The 22716-nt window shown below is 38.3% G+C and overlaps 1 protein-coding gene across 1 annotated transcript in view; it reads right to left on the reverse strand.

Annotated features, from left to right (window-relative positions):
* The window catches only part of LOC136871665 (alpha-2-macroglobulin-like protein 1), a 261707-nt gene that overhangs the window by 136283 nt on the left and 102708 nt on the right, over nt 1–22716 (reverse strand). Inside the window, exons 3-6 of the mRNA XM_067145159.2 lie at nt 17214–17455; nt 10125–10241; nt 6040–6203; nt 4095–4206 (exon numbers count right to left, since the gene is read on the reverse strand). Coding sequence (XP_067001260.2) covers nt 4095–4206; nt 6040–6203; nt 10125–10241; nt 17214–17455 — 635 coding nt within the window. The remainder of the gene's footprint in view (nt 1–4094; nt 4207–6039; nt 6204–10124; nt 10242–17213; nt 17456–22716) is intronic.

Here is a 22716-nt window from a genome sequence, read left to right on the forward strand (position 1 = left end):
GTCATTGCGAACTGTACAATCATTCGTTTCATTTCAATACCTGCCACAGGCGAAGATTCATGCGCCACTGACGGCAACGGCAGTATTGTTAATTACGTCGGAGGTAAACTTTGGATGAAATATATATATATTTTAACGATATTTCTGTATTTTTGGATGTGAGGCTGCTGATGTAGGAAAGAGAAAATGTTATTTTGTCACAGCACTTGCGGATATACATAACGCAGATATTTGAATTTAATGACTGGGACACTTTCTGTTAGCCGATATTTCTATTGATCGACATTCAGATAATCGATACTTTACTGCAGGCAGGAACGAGTTTGCCAATGATATAACGAAGGACATTGTAGTATTATGACTTGTAAAAAAGTAGTACAAGTCATAATACTACAATGGCCTTCGTTATCTCATAATACCACTTGTGCTAGCTTTTTACATGTTGATTTAGTTTTAAATTTTAGATTTTAAATTCATGTAATGCCAATAAGATAATGGGAATGCGATCGTATTAAGTTCTGTTTTGTATGTCGATTTGATAGTGTTGATGGGACAAATGTAAAATATGTTTTGGTATTATGAAATATTAACATGAAAAATAGAGAAAAATTGTAGTTTATTTCAACACTTCCCTATTCATTAATTTAAGTGGAAGTAGTTCTATAATGACTTCAGTATGCTAGTCTTACGTGATGTTACGAAGAAGGGGCCCCACATTTTTAAATAGCCCAGGGCCCCCAAACACCTTAACACCTTAATCCAGCACTGAGTGAGGAAAATGGTGAAAGAAAACAAGATACCCTGGCGAGAATGGAACCAAGATCAAACAGAAGAAAGCAAAAGGAAGTATCTCAACAGCAAACAGAGATGTAAGAAGGTGATAGGAGAAGAAAAGGATAAGAGTTGGGAAGAATTTACACAAAAAAAATGGAAGTGGATGTAAGTGGCTGTAAAAGGATGCTGTATGGACTTATAAGAAGTAAGAGGACAGAAAGAGTTATCACAAAGACAGTGAAAAAGGAAGATGGGGAAATGTTAACACACCCAGAAGAGATAAAGAGAAGATGGAAGGAGTATTTTGCTAAGATATTGAATGTGAACAGCTATGCAGGGAAGATAGAAGCATTTTAGTGTGAGGACTCAACAACAGACGATGATATAACAATGTTGGAGGTGGAGTAAGCAGTACAAAAGATGAAGATGGGAAAAGCAACAGGGATAGATGAAATCAGTGTGGAAATAATAAAGGCTGCTGGACCTGTTGGTGTGCAATGGTTGTACCAACTACTAAAATGTATGTCAAAACACAAAAGTGCACCAGAAGACTGGAAAAAAGGGATAATAATACCAATGTTTAAGAAAGGGGACAAGAAAGTTTGTGGTAACTATAGAGGATTCACACTTATATCTCAGGTAGTCGAAATACTGGAAAGGATATTAGGAAGAAGAATGAAAAGAAAGATTGAAGGAGAGTTACAAGAGGAACAATATGGCTTCAGGAGTGGAAGATCTACAGTGAACCCAATTTTTAGCATGAGACAGCTGACGGAAAAGAACTGGGAATATGGAAAGGGTCTGGTCGTGACTTTCATAGATATAGAAAAGGCATATTGATAGTGCCCCAGAGAGAAGATTTGGGAAACCATGGTTAAAAAGAGACTTGCAAGGGAAATGTTAGAAATGGTGCAGGCATTGTACAACAATTGTGTTACCAGGATACTGACCCCAGTTGGATAGACAGAATGGTTTAGGAATAAGACTGGACTAAGCCAGAGGAATGTGCTATCACCTCTTTTGTTTATTATGGTCATGGATGAAAATGTAAAGGAAACAAAGGAAGCCTATGGAGATAAAGAGATCAAGATACTGCTATTTAGAGATGATGTGATCTGGGGAAAGAACAGCAAAGAAGTGCAACAACAACTAGATGTACTGAACGAAAAAACTGAGAAGTATGGCATGAAAATCAGTACAGATAAAAGCAAGACTACGGCGATGTCGAAGGAAAGGGCACTGTGAAAATTGGAAGTCAGAGTCTGGAAACTGTGGACAGCTTTAAATACCTAGGAAGTGAATTAATGCAAAATGCTAGGGTAGACATGGAGACTAGTAGGAGTGTACAGCAGGCCAATGCATTCTACCAAAGTGTAAGAAAACTTGTTTGGAGCAAAGAAGTACCAAGGAGAATTAAATAGATAATGTATAAATGTACTATTTACCCATACTGACTTAATGCAGTTGAGACTTGGACTTCAACTAGCAAGTAAGAGAATAGAATTCAAGCCAATGATATGAAATTCCTAAGAAGTATGATATGAAACACAAGGAAAGACAGAGTGAGAAATGAAGATGTTAGGAAGGAAATTGGGATAGGTAAGCTAAATGAGAGAATTGGAAAGAATGAGCTAAGGTGGTTTGGACGTGTAAAGAGGATGGAGGAGAATTCCAAGATAGATGCTGGAGGCAAAGTGCAAGGGCAAGAGAGCAAGTGAAAGACCTAGAACAGGGTGGATTAAATTAGTGAAGAGTGGCTTAAGAAGACGAAATTTAGACTGGGACAAAATTGTAGAAGAGAAATGGTGGAAGAAATGAGGAAGATGGAGAAGTGCCATAAATACCCCGAACTGACAGGAGCTGGATAAGGGGAAATGATGATGATGATGATTATTATTCAGAGATTACAAATTACATTTTATTTACCCGCAGGGCCCCTTAAGATAAAATGTAAATATTTTTTTCAGTTTCGACTCAGTTATTTATAACTATTGTGCTCGGGAACTCTATTATTGGCGTTTACTCGAAAACATGTTTCTGGTACTTTCACCCTTTTCCATCTTTGGTCCTCAATTACAGTATGAAGGATATGCATTCTGGCATTAAATGTAGTGGTAAGTATATTAAAGAGTAGGCTAAGTACAGAAACTGACAGCTACTGTAGGTGTATATCATTATCACTTATAATTTATCAAGACCCCACATTCAATGTCCATCTGACCAGTGCTTGTGTTTACTGACTCTACCTCTGGTTCATCAAGGTAGCAATGATGATGATGATGATGATAGAAAATTTACAGCAGACGGGAGATTATTTCAAAACTGTATAACTACTTAAGTCAAAAACACCATCTCAGTACAGTCCATGACGGCTCTTGGAGGAGTGAAAGAAAAAGGCTTCCACTTTTTCTAACCTCGGCATGAAGTGCGATAGAAAGTTAGGTCTATATCCAGCCATCCTTACCCCTAGGAATTAACTTTGTACCAGTTTTGGTGTAGGCTGAGTTAACCTCAGGGTGCCTTTCTAGAAGTGGAAATTTTGTGTCTAAATTTTTCTACTTCATTTCTTCTTCTTCTTCTTCTTCTTCTTCTTCTTATTATTATTATTATTATTATTATTATTATTATTATTATTATTATTATTATTATTTTATGAATGCATAGGATCACTTTAGTCAGTCCATCGTTCAGGTCTCTTTAAAGGGATTGTTCAGGCTTTGCGGTCCTCCCAGTACTTCTTCAGACACTCTGATTTTTGTGCCCTTTCCTCCGTTGAAAATATGCATGTTGTTGGTTTGTTTCGTGTAAGGGTAAAGCAGAGGTTTGTATTTTTGAGTTTTATATTCAATTTTATCTTATTTGTGGTGGCTTCCATTGTAAGGCCTATTTCCTTCAGATCCTCTCTTACTTCTCTGATCCATTTACATCCTGTTGTGGAGTTTTTTGAGACGAGATTGTGTTGTACTAATTGTTCCAGAAGTCTCGAATCCCACATCCTCATGATATGTCCAAAGAATTCCAGTCTCCTCTTACGCATAGTATGTGTGGTTCTAGCTCTTTGTACACGACTTTGTTAGGTATTATCCGCCACTGTCCATCTTTCTAGTATTTTTTATTGATGCAGGTTCTTCCAATCCTCCTTTCAGTTTTCTGAAGTCTGTCAGTCTTTGATTATTTATTCAGGTGAGAAAGTGTTTCTGCTGCATATGTAGCTTCTGGTTTTATAACTTCATTTATTATAAAGAAGACTGAAACTAATCACTTTTCACTTACATGAGTTGCATTCATTAAACAAGAATTCACCTGAAAAAATTGCTTACCTCTGTAATGAAGTTTATCTCAGGTGGTGTAGCACTACCTTGACGCCAAGTTGGTACTTGAGGTTCTGCTTTAAGGTGTAGTTGTCCTCTTACTGGCTGACCATAACTATACCTGCGGTATATAGATCAAAATTGTATAGTACAGTATGTTCTACTGGATTAATGTTTAAAAAATATATATTATAATCAATTAAATTAGTCACCAGATACAGTGTCGTGGCACAATAAAATGAGTAATGGAATAGAATAAATAGGAACTGAATTTACCTATGGCTATTGGTATTTTTGTATTCCAGAATCAAGTTATTATGGAGTAAATTGGCATTTTTCTATGAGTACTCTAACTGGCAGATCCTCACGATGAACTTAATATACTCGGTGTATTATTAATGGTATTGTAAATTATACATTCCAGCAGCAGTGAAGGTACCATATTCTACAGTGCTTTATTTGGCAAGTATGTGTTGAGTCCATTTGGTTCCACCGTAAGGACGTGAAGACATCAGAGAATCTGTGAACATGAGCCAATGAAATGCTCAATGAATATTGCATATACTTCTGGGCAAAGTAATTAGCCCACTGAGTTTTACAAGGATAATAAGAGATATTGATGAAATACTATCTCGTAAAGCTGTTAAGATTAGTAGAAAATCTACTTTTTAAGGAATTTTGATTGTTTTATGGCACTGCTACAAATAGTAATGAAAATAACAAGAAAGTACTACAGAAACATAATATGGTGATCAAATACTAATGCTGAAGTTTTGAAAGCAATAAGATATTCATTCTCTGTACTTCACATTCTGTCCTGTCTTGAGAGGGAAATTTTAATACCACACTTTAACTAGCCTCGTTAACAGTATGCATGTTGGCCACTCTTCATAGTTTTTCTTGCCCTAACTTTTATCATTGTGTACTTTCAGTTTTGCTTCATTCTCCGTCAAATGGTTACCAGTTTCACTTAGGCATCCAACTTCTCCCCATAAAACAAGATCTCATGATTAAAGGCCAAGACAAGACTATTTGGAAATAACATATTTCTTAATGAAAACGTTATTTCACAAATGTAAATTAAAAGCTTTACCTTAAATAAACTTTATGTGTAGCATGTTTCAATTGGTGTACATAAAACTATTGATTCCATTTCCCAGAGAGTTAAACTTCACCACATATCCAAAAAATCAAGAGTCAATAAAAAGAACTTGGCTGGAGACAGATTAAGTATATTAAGAGATTGCATAAAAGTGGAAAATAGGACTTTTAGTTTGGATGGGTCACAGTCTCTTCATGACTTAAGAAAATAACCTTAAATGCAGGGTTTTTGGAGCAGGTCTTTTCTAACTCACATATGTATTTTTATCCTTAATAAATACCATACAATTAAGATACTTTTCATTAAAATTTTAGGGATAATGTGGTCATGATTCTCATGACTTTCCCTCTAGATCGACACCTGAATCCGAGTCAAGTAACATCCAGCTGCAGTAGCAAATAATTCATCTGTTCAGATCTTATATCTGGATCTGGTTCAGTTGACTACCGAAATTCACTATAAGAAAGCTCAGAAGCCAGCATTATGATAGATATGGTATCACTTAATATTTGTCTTGCTAATAGTTTTTAGAATATTTACATTTGAGAAAAATGTTGAGATAATGAATCAGAATAGCTCAGACAACAGAATGTGAGACAAATTTAATGTGAAGTATTTCTCCTCCAACATTAGAAATATTATCGAATATTCAAGAAAATATTCAAAACTTCATTGTTTATTCTATTCCATTAGGTAATGGTGCATAGTTTAGTGTTATTGTATCTCATTTTATCATGACAGAGCACTGCTTATCCATGTGACTCAATATTAACAATAATGTTATGTAAGTAGTAAATTACTAAAACTGACTATAGAAGTAAGTTATTACAATAACCAAGAAGTTTTAATTACTTTGCACATATCTTCCAAACAAGAAATGATGCATCGGCCAAAACATAATCTGGAGGTTTAATTGTCACTCCAAAACGAGGTAGAACATATTCCCGAACTTCAAAAGTCCTAGTCTGAACAGCTGCATATTCCTTATTCAGCTCAACTTTTATCTTCCATTGTCCCTGTGAATTAAAATATCTTGTCTTACTGTACAGAATATAAAATTGTATTAAAATAAATGCACTGAAAACAAAATAGTGTTATTGATACATCTTACTTGCAAACTAATGCAAAGAATGTTAAAATATTTTAAAATACAGTGAAAGAAATATATTAGTTGAATTATATTTAGTTTTAAAGTAACTCCATTTGAAGCTGTGCAAACCAGTGAATGACAAATGCTTCAGGTGTAACATTTAATGAAGTTTGAGATTTGCATTGTTCTTTATCTACTCAAAATTCATACTACACGTGAGAGAATTATGACCAAGCCCAGTGATAAGGAATTGTTCCATATACCACAATAAATTTTAATTTGTATCATCTATCTCCAGCCAAGTGTTAAATTCAGTAAGAAACGTATAAAAGTGTTAATATATGAAACTACAGTATGTCCAGGTGATGATATATGTTATGCACTTCCCGGAAAAATGACTGATTATTTATTAAACAGTGCTGGAACAAAAATGATAAGGGAAATCAGTGGTCCTGACATAATTCTTCTAGTACACATGTGTTCTGAAGGTAATCTACTTAGCTTCTTTCCAGTAAAGTGCCAGATCAAATGATGAAGTCCCAATAAGCAACAAGGTATGTGCTGGCTGGCAAGGTTTGATACAGACCTCCAGGGTGAAGATAAATGAATGATGAGGAAGTTTTACAAAATGAATGTGACAAACCAGAGATTCCAGAGAAAACTTGTCTGCTGCCACTTTATCCAGCACAAATTTCACATGGAAGCACAGAAATTTAAATCCAGAACATAGAGGTGAAAGGCCAATGGCTCATCGTTTGAGCCACAGAGTGGCTAGAGTTGATATGATTCAATATATGAACACAGTGAGGAATTTTGAAAGACAGGCACCTAACTAACTTACATAAAGGTAAGTTTATTAGACAATTAGACACCATACATACAGCAGAATGGATTTTTTAGATGGTTCAGGATACTTAATTTCTCTTTTATTGTGAAATTAATATACAAGACTGTAAATAGTTTTAAATGTAATAGACAAAAATAACTGCTGATTACATATGACCTCTTAGGGATTAATGTAAATACTGTGACATTAAATACAGTCAGGGGTGAAGCGTTAGGGGAGACAGGGTAGACAGCATGTACCCTTAACATTTTGTGAACGAAATATTGTCTAGTTAATTCAATTCTTTTTTAGAACATTATTTATTTCCACATTCGTGACATTATTGTACTCCCAGCTTGACTTATTTTCATCTCACTTCGGCAGTGCTAGTGCTCGCGTCAGTTACACAAAGCATATAGGCGAAAGTAGACGCTGTCCATTCTGTGTATGTTCCCTTTGATTTTCAAAGCTTTCAGATAGAGCAACACTAACACTATCTGTAGGTGCTGACTCTGGAACTATGATTTTCCTATAGCAAGATTTCTCCGCCCAGTAGACAGACTTACCAGCGCCTCTTCTTGCTCTCATTGGCTAGTATTTGGATCTCGGTTTTAAAGGTGCTCTTATTGGCTACCATCTCAGACATGCTTTTAATGTAATTAATTTGAACTTACTTTATTATAAGACACATCTAAAAATAAAATAATAATATTCAAATATGAAGTAAGTTATAGCAAACATTCACCTAATAAATGAATGACAGCATCAAAACCCTTCAAGTACATGTATTTTTATGCATTATTTTCCCGCCAATATTAGTTAAGGTATTATAACCCCCACTACTGTTGGCTTACATTTTTAATAATGAACTCCAGAGTGTGCATACGGAAATTTAAGAAAAGCATAACTTGATGCTGTGTATTCCGTTAATGTCAGTTTCTAATGAACGCGCTGTCCAGCTCCATGGCTAAATGGTTAGCGTGCTGGCCTTTGGTCTAGAGAGTCCCGGGTTCGATTCCTGGCCAGGTCAGGAATTTTAACCATAAACTAGTTAATTCCAATGGCTCGGGGGCTGCGTATGTGTGCCATCTTCATCATTAGAATTCATCATTAGCCTTTACAGTGTCAGATCGAAAGACCTGCACCAGGCCTCTCCAGAGGCCACATGCCGCCATTATTATTATTATTATTATTATTATTATTATTATTATTATTATTATTATTATTATTATTATTATTATTATTCAGAAGCGTTCAGCGAACTGGTGGACCAAAGATATTGCTGACCAGAGAAGACGTCGTCTGCAACTTAGACGGAAGACACAGAGAGCAAGAGTCAGCCAAAAAGGCACCTCACTCACAGCTGAATATAAGTCGGTGAAGAAAGAATTGAGAAATGCTATCAAAAAAAAAAAAAAAAGAGTAAAATTGACAAATGGTGGAAAATGTCTGAAGAAGTGGATGACAATCCATGGGGTTTAGAATACAAGATCATTATGAAGAAACTTGGAAGTTTCTCGAACCCGATCATGGACTCAAATGCAATGAAGGATATTGTAGATACATTATTCCCAGATCATCCTGAGAGGTCTGCTGATGATGATGATGACTTCATAGATGATGTGCCACTTTTTACACGAGAAGAATTGACGAGAGCGATTAGGTCCCTTAGAAATAAAAAGGCCCCAGGATCAGATAGTATTCCAGCAGATTTTAAAGCTGATAGCAGATTTCTGTCCACAACTACTGCTGAAAATGTAAAATAGCTGCCTGCTATTGGGGGTGTTTAGTGTTCGCTGGAAAACAGCTCGGCTAGTTTTAATTAGCAAAGGAAAATCTGGGGGCTATAGGCCTTTATGTATGCTGAATACTGCTGGTAAAGGATTGGAGAAACTTTTGCAGCCAAGAATACTTTCAGCAGTTCAACTAACTGGGGACCTCTCTGATCGTCAACATGGTTTTCGAGGAGGACAATCGATGCAGTATGGGAAGTGTTGAATACAGCTATGATGTGGAATCTTGGGTGATCAACTCACTGGAGTGCTTTTCTTTGGCGTCTATCTGACAACAGCAAATAAACAAACCATTCTTTGGAAATGAACAAGTATAAGACACCTAACGTAATAGGTGGTAACGAAAAGAAGTAAATACTAGATTAGGATTTGAACCTGCCTTTTTCTTCATCGTATCCTGGATTCTCAGTCATCATGGATTGTGCTCTTTCCACATGAGCTATTGCAGGCTCGGCATATGAACGGCAGTTTACAGCCTATTCAGTGTCCGTTCATAATCTTCGTGTACACTTTCTTTTGTAACTTAAGTGTTTCTCACATCTGTGATCATTTTAAGAGATCATTCAAGTTTCAGATATTGAATTAACATTGCCGCCAATGATTTCTGCAGAAGACAGTAATGGAGCATGCTTTTCCTTACCTTTGTACTAGGAAGTTGTGCACACTTGCAAAAATATTCGAGCACACCAGGATATGACTTTTTTTCAGCAATACTGATGTTAAGAAATAGTAGTGCTAAATGAGTTGCCTGCATTGAAGAATTATAGGGGTCTGATAGACCACTGAAATAACATGTGAAAAAGTGCAAAACAATCTCATTTACCATACAATTACATAACAAATTCAACTCCAAGAACGTACGAAAGTGTAAAGTTTAGCAAGTTTAAAATTCTGTACTGACAAAATAGGCTCATTAGGATTAAAGCATATGAGTTGAATATCAATACAGTACATGAAAGACAGGAAGCTAGGAAGGAGAAAACTAACATACACAAATGACACTAAATCAAAGTCAGACGTTAATTTTTCTCGATAACTACTTACATATTACCTCGGTAAAATCTCCCATTTATGTATGTTCAAAGCCTCTTCTCTGCAATCAAGTTATGTGCTGTGTTTGGTAAAAGGAAAAGTAAAAAAGAAAAAGGAGGATATAAAAGAAAAGGAAAAATGAAAAGAAAAGAGAAAGGAAAGAGACAAGAAGAAGAATTATATGGTATAGTGTCACCTGTTGGGGTTCTTGAGCCAACTGGAAAGTCTTCTGTACTAGTCCTTCTTGTGCTTTTACATCACGCCATTGAGCCAAGTGCACTTCTGATGGACTCTCAACACTGATTTTGGCAATCTGTGAACATGCAAAAATTAATACCACTTCTTTATGGTTTTATAGCTACAAAACCATAAACATGATGGGAAATAAACAAAGCAAGATATAATAACTAAATATTTAGCCAATCTATTTAAAGATGGCAGTGTATGAAAATGTGGAGATGTCCTTGTCTTTTTGTACTTTCTTTCTACTGTATTTCTCCTTCTTGATACTGTGACCTGTCATTGTGTTTATCTTTATGTGTTCCTTTCTATATATGAATTGATGCGAGGGTCCCGGGTTTGATTCCCAGCCGAGTTGGGGATTTTAACCTTCATTGGTTAATTCTAATGGCCCGGGGGCTGGGTGTTTATGCTGTCCCCAACATCTCTGCAACTCACACACCATATATAACACTACCCTCCACCACAATAACACGCAGTTACCTAAACGTGGCAGATGCCGCCCACCCTCATTGGTGGGTCTGCCTTACAAGGGCTGTACTCAGCTAGAAATAGCCACACAATTTAAATTAAAAAAGATTTTATGTCCCACTAACGACTGTTTTACGGTTTTCAGAGATGCCCGACCCCAATTAGAGTATGGTTCCAGTGCATAGGACTCACAGCACGGTTACTTGATATGAGAACTGGAAAAGATCCACCTGGTTTAAAAATGAGAAACCATGGAAAATCGTCTTGCTGCTGACAGTGGGGTTCGAACCCATCATCTCCTGATTGCAAGCTAATAGTTACCTGACCCTAACTGTGTAATCAACTCGCTCGGTAATGTACAAGCTCATTAGGGGCTGAGAATAAATGGATATATAAAAACTGGCACTGATGAGAACAGAGCCCATCCATGTGAAGACAGTAGTGGATGAACATTATGTTTGTCTTTTCATATTTCTCATTCTTTCTGTTGCTTTCTCCTCCAACACTCATCTGTCATTGTCTTCATACCAAGCAAGTTGGCCAAGACATTTGAGTCACATAGCTGTGAGTTTATATTCGGCAGATAGTGAGTTCGAACCCCACTGTCTACAGCTCTAAATCTTTATATATAAAAATTCAGCCTGCGTATGTTTGTGATCACAAAACTCTAAAAGCAGTCAGTTGATTGACTTGAAATTTTGACACAACATTACATTTGAATACGAGAGTGTTTAGGAAGTGGTTTGAACGAAATCGGATAGGTAGTTTTTTATAATGAGTAATTTTATGGAATTAATTGAATTACAAAGCCACAGCAATGATTGGATCAAACTTGATTGACAGATTGTCGTTAGGCGACAACGACATATGCTATAAAATTATAGTCCGGTATGAATTACTGTATATAGGAGGATGGGAACATGCCGCCATGGATCTTTCTTGCTAGCAGGTTCACGTAATTAGGCAACTCATTGCCTGTTAATTGGAAATAGGAATCCAACATGCCATGATCGAGATGTACTTTCATGGAACCAGGCAACTCATTGCCTGTTATTGTAAATATGAATAGACATGAATAAATCTGTCCTGTGCTTGAAAAACTCTAAAAGTAGTTGATTGCCATCTGTGTTTTCGCCAGCCATAGTACGAGTTTTATGAGTTGAATCGAGAAGAAGAAGAGTAGCACAATAGTCTCAACAATGCCAAGAACAATTATATCAACAACTAAGAAGTATACAGTTGCAATATGTGAATGATCGAGCTTCATATCCTTAAGTAATAATAAAATATTCTTAGTCATAGTACGGCAGCCTTTAGTCTTAAATAACAGTACCGCACGGCTGTGAGCTTGCATCCAGGAGATAGTAGGTTCGAATCCCACTATCGGCAGCCCTGAAGATGGTTTTCCGTGGTTTCCCATTTTCACACCAGGCAAATGCTGGGGCTGTACCTTAATTAAGGCCACGGCCGCTTCCTTCCAACTCCTAGGCCTTTCCTATCCCATCGTCGCCATAAGACCTATCTGTGTCGGTGCGACGTAAAACCCCTAGCAAAAAAAAAAATAACAGTACCACATTCATTAATCATCTGTAATGCCTCACCCACATTCGAACATAGGCCGTAGTTTCCAACATGCAATCATAGAACATCAATGGATATCAAACCGCACTGATCAAGAACGTTTAGACGACAATGAACTTGTTCGAATCAGAACTTCTCAAAGCCGAGCAGAAGAATCGGCAGATCAGCGGGAAGAAAGACTTGAAGTCTTATGAGTTAAATTGAGAAGAAGAAGTGTAGCACAATCATGCCAACAATGCCAGAAGCCGGGCTGAGTGGCTCCAATGGTTGAGGCGCTGGCCTTCTGACCACAACTTGGCAGGTTCGACCTTGGCTCAGTCCGGTGGTATTTCAAGGTGTTCAAATATGTCAGTTCATATCGAGAGATTTACTGGCACGTAAAAGGACTCCTGTGGGACTAAATTCTGGCACCTCGGCATCTCAGCATCTCAGAAAACCGTAAAAGTAGTTAGTAGGACATAAAGCCAATAATATTATTAACAATGCCAAGAACAATTAGATCAACAGCGAAGACGTATGCAGTTGCAATATCTGAATGATATAGCTACAAATCACCGAATTGCTTTTTCATACCAACCGAATATTCAATACAGTACCTCATGTAAATTTGTTCAAATCAGAAAAATGGACAAAGTTTGTGCACACTGCACAGAAATGAAATTTAAAGGAAAAACCCCAGGAATGTGCTGCACGACCGGAAAAGTGAAGCTATCTGAACTTGAGCAGCCAAAAGAACCACTGAAATGTTTGTTAAAAGGAATTACTGGTGATTCAAAACATTTCCTCAAAAACATAAGAAATTACAATTCTCGTTTTCATTCAGTGCTAACATTATAGCAGAGCATTTTATGCCGATATTTAAAATTCAGGGAAAAATTTATCACAGGTCATTAGTCCTTGCTTCCTTTTCCCAGCAATAATCATAAATTTCTCAAAATTTATTTCATCGGGGATGAAAAATGAATGCACGCTGCCAAAACTCTACTGGAATCAGAAGGCATACTGTTGAGTCGTTGCAAAAAAATGTTGCATGACAACAATAATTTAATTTGGATGTTCAAAAGTGTGATTGATCTTATGTTTGCTAGAATACATTTATTTACTTACCCATTAATATCATATCAGACTAAGCCACAGCGAAGCGTGGCCGGGTTTAGCTAGTATAGAATAACACAAGGGGTGGTTGTTGTTGTTGTTGTTGTTGCTGCTGTTGTTGCTGTTGTTGTTGTTGTCCAGTCAATATTTAATATCCTTCATCGATTAAATATGTAATTTTCGTACATGTTTCGAGAACTACCATTCTCTTCCTCAGCAAATAAATATCACAAATAAAATTTCTTATATTCTAGGAACCATCATCATCATCATCACCATCATCATCATCATTTTCCAGCTCCAGTTTCCCATGTGTGGTATACAAGCGCTTGCCACTTCTTCCCATCAAAGTATAGTTTCCGTTCCTCTATGTCCTTCCACTTGACATCCTCTTGCTGACCTCCGATTTCACTGTGTCTATCCATCGATTGCTTGGCCTCCCTACTGACTTCTCCCGTTTCACTTCTTGGTCAAAGTAATTCTTTGCTATTCTCGTTGTGTCCATCCTTATAACATGTCCAAACCATTGTAGCCTATGTCTTCCTGAAATCTCAGTAACAGGTATTTTGATGCCAGCCTCCTTCCTGTTTACTTCATTTCTAATCTTGTCTTTCCTCTTTTTGTTCATTGTTCTAATGAATTTACTTTCTGTTGACTGGATTTTACTATTAGCCTTGTTATTTAGGGTACATGTTTCAAGTCCATAGATGAAAACTGGAATGAAGTAGGTATGAAACCTGGTCAGTTTTGCTTTTTGTGGTATTTTATCATCCCAGATAGATTTCTCACCTGAAAATAAAATTGAGAAGCTTTTGAAGTCCTTCAAAGTTTATTGGTTTATTGTGTTATCTTTCAAAATGATACTTCCAAGATATTTGAAGTTAGAAACAGACTGTAAGAGAGTTCCCTCCTGTTGATAGTCATTTCAACAGTTTTTGTTTTACTGATGTTTAGTCCATATTCTTTAAACTTGCCATTCAAAAGATTTAGTTTATCCTGTTCTTCTGCTTAATTTTCTCCCCAGATCAGAACATCATCAGCAAATAATAGAGTGTTAGGCTCTTTGCAATGTTCTTGGATAGATTTTATGATCCGATCCTTGACAATGATGAACAAGAGTGGCGACAAGGCACTTCCCTGCTTGACTCCTCTTTTGGTTTCAAACCAATCTGGTCATCAACCGCTCGATAGCTGCAGTCGCTTAAGTGCGACCGGTATCCAGTATTCGGGAGATAGTAGGTTCGAACCCCACTGTCAGCAGCCCTGAAGATGGTTTTCCGTGGTTTCCCATTTTCACACCAGGCAAATGCCGGGGCTGTACCTTAATTAGCCACGGCCGCTTCCCTCCCACTCCTAACCCTTCCCTGTCCCATCGTCGCCAAAAGACCTATCTGTGTCGGTGTGACGTAAAGTAACTAGTATGATCGTCAACCACTTAAACTTAATCATAGAATATTAACTTCATGGTTTGTCCTTGAAAAGTTAAATGGATACTCTTCTGATTGCTACCCAGGTACCCAGTGAGTCAGAACAATCTTGCTCAACAGCCAGGCACATACTAGCAGAGGGACAGCATAATAAACTTAATTATGTGAATATTGATATTAAAGCATGAAATCATTACATATACAGTATATGACATTAAAAAGTTGTAAAGTAAAAGTTTGCACTTGAATTGTTGTATCAGTTTATATAACTATACACTGAAAGTTCATATTAAAACATCTTCATTATCATAAAACAAAACATCGACAGATGAAACCTTCAAAATCTTGCCACTTATACAGATTAAAATGTAGTCCTTCTACGGTTATCATTTCATTCATTGTTTACAAATTAACCGAGTCTCATGACCCACTGGATTATGCAGTCCCTTACACCATGCTGAGCAGAAACCAAACTGATCAATACTGGTGCAAGTCCGATTAAAAACAGCACAGATTAACAATCCCCCTGTGTCCTTGAAAAGTTAAATAGATACTTTTCTGATTGCGACCTAGTAAGAACAATCTTGTTTAACAGCCAAGCACATACTAGCAGAGGGACTGCATAATCCTCAACATTACCAACCGAGTCAGCATCGAATCTGAGACCGCCAACCAACAAACCCAAACCTCCTCCCTCCTCCCACCTACCCAACAGTCAAGCACACCTCTACTCAAGCTACGCCCTTCACAAACGATTTCCAGTCACAAACCATCCCATCAGAAAACCACATCGCCACACAAGCCACTCCGCCTACAGTCGATTTCTTCCAACAAATCAACTTTCTTCCCCCCAAACCCAAAAGAAAAACTAAAGAAACCCAGACAATCCCTAAAACTAAAACAACCAACTTCACTATCCAAACCTCACCTCCATCAGTAGATATTTCACTCCAAATCTACCCTGTAAACCAAGACACACAAACACAAACCATACCTACCCCACCACCACTACCTCCCGTAACACATATCCACAAAATCAATACAAGCAACCAACCAAACTATCACCACTCCCACTCAAACCATCTCACCCCCACAACCACAAAAAGAAAAGTTGCCTAAAGACAAACAACCTACACCCCAAAATCACACCAGTAACCAATCCCCCACTCCAACCTTAAGAAAAACCCCAACCACCTCACCTCACCCTTCTCTTACTATAATCTGCTACAAGAGTCTCAAACTGAACCATCATGCCGCAAGATACCGGAACTCGACCTGCTGCAACAGGTGCAGCGGCCCACACCGTCACACTGAATGCAAGGTGCCTCGGGACCAGGTGAAGTGCGCGAACTGTCACGGCAGTCACGCGACTTCGTTCCCTGGATGCCTGTACTTCAAGAAGGCAGTAATTGCAAGAAACCAAAGCACAACAGCACGCACTACCACGTACAAACCCAAACCCCCACCGCTTTCCCCCGCCCCCACACAACCCCAAACAGCCAAGTTAACAATACCTTACTGTTATTACTCCTCAACCTCCTCAATAACCAAGCAAACCCACTTCAGGGCCACCTTGGTGGATTGAGTAGCTGAGGCCCCTGAGAAACCCTAATCCAAGTATCAATCATTCCCCCATCCCGCCAAGATACACCACCCACCCTTCATGAGTGTAAAAGTGCTCGCTTCCTTAACACACCAATACTCGGTCTTCTAACACCAAACGGCCTTCCTAGCACTAAAGATGAAGCACTGGTTCTCGGAGACAAGGCGGTGCATACACCATACATGCTGCATATTAACGATGCTATCTTATTCAAAATTAACTTCCGCATACCCACGCCAAAGTAAACTCACGTTAAACTAAAGTGGTCGTCACTGTGAACATTATGGGTAACAGTCTCACAGTTCACAGACCAGCAACATTGGGAGTGATCAGCACTTGGATGGGTGACCATCCAGTACTACCACTTACCGACACATGTAAACTGCCGTGCCAGTCATGTTCACTGAGTGTAAATAGTTTCCTCCAGTACACACATACACACATGCTAAAGCACAATACACACAAACACTCAAAGCACACACATACAACCAAAAGAAATACACATGCGGAGTTAAGCAACATCGGGAGTGGTCACCCACTGGATGGGTGGCCAAGCTTCCGCACACTTACTGTTCACAAATAACGAATGAATTACTACCAAAACTGTTTAAATACTCACATACAATATTTCTTATTCAGAACGATGAGTCACTCAACTGATTACACTCACTACAGACCGACAGAGGATCTCCGGCAGGAGCACCGTTATCGGTACGACACAACCCACCTATCTCCTTGGAGATAAGTGGAACATACAGATCCCTGGGACTTTACTCCAGAATCAACAACAACCCATCTGAAGGCTGTAAACTGTTCAAAATGGTGATATGTGACTTACAAATAAATTTAAAATTCACAAATAACTTACCACATTATTAATGGGGGTAAAATCATGATTCAGCACCAAGACACGAAACTTGACTTCTTGACCGGGTTTGTAAATTGTTTTATCCGTTTCAATGAATATTAGAAATGGCTCATGTTGGATACGTATCTCCTTCACACTATTGATGATATAATCATAGGCATCATCAAAGCGAGCCTGCAGATGCAGACGACCTCTAGTTTCTAGTGTAGGAGGAATAGACAGCTCCAAACACGAATCAGAACCTGCAACAGAGGATTAGATAATTTTTAAATTTATTAGAGCATTGTTGTGACCATTACAGGTTTCCCCAATTACACTGTTCACTACTTTTTGAATATTATCAGCAAGTAATCCAGTAAGTTTGAACTAATAACAGATCTTAATTACAAAAGAAAGAGAGGAAGAGAAAATAATATTAATATTGGATATATTCAGTTACATCAAGATGTCATTTATCTTACAAAGACTGTAACACTCTATCACAGAATGTAGCAAACTAGTTTTCCGACATACAAATCATTCACTGCTGATCTGCATTTAGGACAGTCACCCAGGTGGCAGATTCCCTATCTGTTGTTTTCCTAGCCTTTTCTTAAATGATTGCAAAGAAATTGGAAATTTATAGAACATCTCCCTTGGTAAGTTATTCCAATCCCTAACTCCCCTTCCTATAAACAAATATTTGTCCCAATTTGTCCTCTTGAATTCCAACTTTATCTGCATATTGTGATCTTTCCTACTTTTAAAGACACCATTCAAATTCGTCTACTGATGTCCTCCCACGCCATCTTTCCACTGACAGCTCAGAACATACTACTTATGTTAAACATATCAGATGTAAGGCTTTTCAGGCATTTGCTCTATTAACCAGCGTTTCGTCTTAGGTCTGACACTAGACTCATCAGAGTGGGATGTGTCAGACCCTACCCACTGACGGTGGGGTGTATGCAGTTTAGTCGAGCAGTTCGTCCCCTTTCTCCCAAGTCTTCCCAGCCCAAAATTTGCAACATTTTTGTAACGCTACTCTTTTGTCAGAAATCGCCCAGAACAAATCGAGCTGCTTTTCTTTGGATTTTTTCCAGTTCCTGAATCAAGTAATCCTGGTGAGGGTCCCATACACTGGAACCATACTGTAGTTGGGGTCTCACCAGAGACAAATATGCTTTCTCCTTTACATCCTTACTACAACACCTAAATACCCTTATACCCTCATGCTATAGATGTCTATATCAAGATGGTGTACTAGATTATACTGAGTCATAATTATGTAGAAAGGGGAGTAGAATTTTTTGGTATGAAGAATCTACTGGGAATTACATTTGAAACATATATGTCAGTTCTTTCTCTAATTTTACTATTGTTAGTTTTGTTATTTATTACTTTACTAGTCTCCCTGTCTGGCCTTGAGTTGCCAGAACATGACTGTCACAAAATCTTCTATGATTCCATTCTTCTGTGAGATACACTAGAATTATTATATCACATTTATCCATGACCTTGGTTGGGCAAAAAGTGGTTACACTCCTTAGGTCTTGTCTTTGCAGACCCATGGGTACTGCCAAGTTAAGTGCATGATTAAAGGTATATGCGTTGTTATTTCTATGGGCACTACCGGTGAGCTCTGCACCTCTGATATGGTTTCTCCTTTAGGAAATGAAAATGCTTGATTCTGGTACCTCGGGGCCAGAAATCAGGGTCCTCCCGATCAGGCAGATGGGTGAAGGGGACTCCTACTTCAAATGCTTTAGTGTTTCTATTTGTATGTAGTTGCTCTCAGATGCCATTGTCCTTTATGACATTGTTTGTTTGGAATTTTACCAAATTTTCTATTGTAGTGTTGTCACACAGTCTTCCCATGAACAACCATGGCATTGTGATAGCTGCTTGCAGATCTTCCACTTCATCTTTTGTTCCTATCATCACTGTGTCTTGCTGGGTCTTAGTACAGTGTCTCCTTGTTCAGCGTGATATGACTTCGACATATATACGTGTTCATTATCCTCAATGGGTTTTTGTTGTTGCTGCTGTTGCTGCTATCATGGTCCAGGGTTTCTGGTCTTTCCAGCTTATTAGAAATGTGTTCATTTTTTTCTTCTGTAAACTTTCTTTCTGTCTCTTTTACAACAGCTGGACTATCTGGAAGTGGGTTGTGATTGATAGTAGCTTTATTTGTTGGTTGATTTTTCTGTATAATGATTGAATGACACTCAATTATGTTTCCTATTTCCTATGTAATGTTTTTTTTTTAATCTTCCCTTCTAAGTTCTCCTGCACATGTTTAACAATGGATCCTTTCATTTCTTCAAATTTTTTAACCAGTTTTGAAATTATTGCCTCAGAGGTTTCTAATGTTTTCACTTTCAACCTACATTCATCACAGAGCCGTGTCACTTTACAGTTCTGATGCTTTAGGGTATCAAATTCATCCTGTGTCAATCTGCAGAATATTCTATGGACCCACTGTTGGCATCCATCACATTCTACAGCATTTATCTTCTAATAAAAGTTTTCTTCTGACAGTAAGCACATTAATCCATGCTTTCTTTATCCTTTGTAGATGCATAATGTAATTTCTTTGTCAGTCTACGACACTTCAAGATTTTGTTATACTCCAGTGGCGTATCCTGGAATCTCCACCGAGGCATGCAACTAATAACCCTGCAGTAGCACAATGTATTAAGTAAATTCCAATTCTACTCACCCTAATTACATGTAGGTTAACTCGACCCTGTAATTCTTTTTGCAGAATTCCTTGGTGACATCACTGTAGAAGTCCTCATGTATTTTCTTCTCAACAAGAAGATCCTTTTTTGATAGACATCATTCCTAATGCAGAGAGTCGACATTGACTTTGAGACTTGCGGACGAAAGATTTTATTTGCTTTAGGGCTGAGAAAGAGCGTTCTGCAGATGATGATGTCACGGGAAAAGTTGTAATCAATGTGCACAACTTATAAAGCTCGAGAAGACCGCTGTGGAGATCACTGGTCAATAGGGATTTCTGGATTTGAGCCACAATCTTATCTTTGAAGTGTTCATAAGTGAACATTGCCCTCAATTTGGTTCTAAGTCGTACTATATCAAAATATTTTCCATAAACTTCAATTGATTTACTGAATTGCTCTTCAGAAAAATCACCAGAAAAAAATGAAAATTTCTTACATTCAAGCATTTCAATGAAGGACAGATATCCTAATGAACAGGGGGGGAAATTTTAACTGTGTTAGAATAATATCATGTATTTCCAGGTAAACCTTCCTATACCCATCTTTAACAGAAAATGAAGTTTCTTCCTTTCTTCTCTTCCTTGGTGGATCAAATTTCTCTTCTGTTCTGCCCAAATCCACTGTTTCGCATTATAGATACTTCAGTTTCTAAAGAATTCACTTCTCTGGTGCAATATGCAATATCTAGGGTCTTACAATGAAGGATGTTATATCTAACATCAGTCAATGAAAATATTTCATTAAAAACATTTAGAAGAAAATTGAACTAAAATTCCATTAACTTCACGAGAAACCCATTTGCCTCATTAAATGTATTGTTATCCCAGTTCCCAGGTTCCTCCAAAATACTTTCCTAAAGCTCTTGGAGAGGAGCATGATATTCTGCGATGGTCTGTAATAAACGGCTAGAATAGTTCCACCTTGTTGGAGCTAGTTTAGGAAACCTTTTTTTTGAGGATACTGTCCAGCAGGTTAGTTCTCTTAGAAGAACTGCTAAAAAATGTCACAAAGCCACTCATCGTTGTGAAGAATATACGACATTGTTTTGTGCATGACACGGCTTGAGAGAGGACTAAATTAAGATTGTGAGCGTAGCAGTGGGTGAATACAGCCTCAGGAACTACTTCTTTTAATTCAGCTTGCACACCATTCAGCTGACCTGCAAGGACCGCCGCTCCATTGAAGTCTGCACAACTAATTTTTTGCGGCAGTCGAAGTTATCCAGACACTCAGTTGCAACTCTCATTAATGCATTCATTGTCCTATCAGAACTCACATTATAGAAACTAACAAATCTTCCAACAACATCACCATTATGAACGTATCTGAGGCCAATAGTAACTTTGAAAAGTTCGAAATATCAGAAGTCTCATCGATCATAATTCCTACGAATTTAGCTTCCCCAACCTGAATCTTGAATTACGGTGCAGATGCTTTGAATTAAATCATTCTGAATAAGTGGAGAGTGTCCCGTAAATACCCTCGCTGTTGTGAAATGACTGTCTTTTTCATCAAACTCGGCTAACAATTTAATTAGTTCTATGTAATTCCCTCTATTGTTAAATTCACTAGCCTCATTGTGCCCACGAAATGGTAACTCTTGCTTTCCCAAATAGCATTTCACTGCAGTCAGCCATTTCAGAATTTCTCTATTTTTCTTAACGGCTTCGTTGTGCCTTAGAACATTTTCCTGCTTCTGCTTATCCAACTGCAAATCTATCCTAGATTTACCAGTGCTACCTAAGAATATCAATGTGTGGATATGACAGTCTGATTTCTCGTGCCTCCCAATAGCAGTGTGCAGATTGTTTCGATCTGCATATCCACGTTTCTTGCTGTTCCAAGGGGAATTTCCAGCAACAAACAATAAGCAAGGCCAACAGGATAATTTGTTTAGTGACTCAGAGCCGCAGAGCCAAACGGTTTTTTACTGTAAGTTTCTGGATTGAACATGTGAACACAACTCTTGTTTTCTGCTTTTAATTTGTGAAGGAAAGGAGAGGTCTCCTGGCTTTAACTATTTGAATCTTTTCATCAAACGAACACATAGTAAATGGCTTTTCAAACAAATTTACAATTATATCCGTTTTAGACTCATCCATCGTTAATACCACATATGCACAAAATACACTGACTGAGCAAATGTCATGGGATAGCGGAGCACTGATGCGCAGGTGTGTTGTCTGCGCACCATACGCCCCCTGTGCCAGCAGCAGTTATATAGGAGACTTTGTGAGCAGTGGATGTGCATGTGACAGGTGTAACATGGAACGTCGTCGTGAGCTGACACCGTTCGAACGAGGTATGGTGGTCGGTGCCCGACGGATGGAAAGTGCGATTTCGGAAATGGTGCGGGAATTCGGCTTCACACGATCAACCTTGTCCAGGGTGTATCGTGAATGGTTGAATGCGGGTGTCACTGTTCACAACAGACGAACGACCGACCGTCCAGCCATTCTCGATGACTGTGACCGGCGACATCTGAGACGGATCGTCAGTAGTGACAGACGGGCAACCACGCAACAAATCACAGCTCAATTCAACACAGGCCGTGCTAGACACGTCTCCCAGTGGACAATCCATAGGAACATGGGTTCTATGGGGTAAGGGAGCTGACGCCGCTCACGGGTGCCACTGTTAACCCAACGTCATCGGGCACAACGATGCGCATTTGTCGCCAGTCATCAGGGATGGATACTGAAACAATGGCGTAACGTGATATGGTCGGACGAATCACGATTTCAACTGCACCATGCCGATGGGAGGCACCGTGTGTG

Source organism: Anabrus simplex, chromosome 4 (assembly GCF_040414725.1).
Source record: "Anabrus simplex isolate iqAnaSimp1 chromosome 4, ASM4041472v1, whole genome shotgun sequence".
Classification (NCBI taxonomy): domain Eukaryota; kingdom Metazoa; phylum Arthropoda; class Insecta; order Orthoptera; family Tettigoniidae; genus Anabrus; species Anabrus simplex.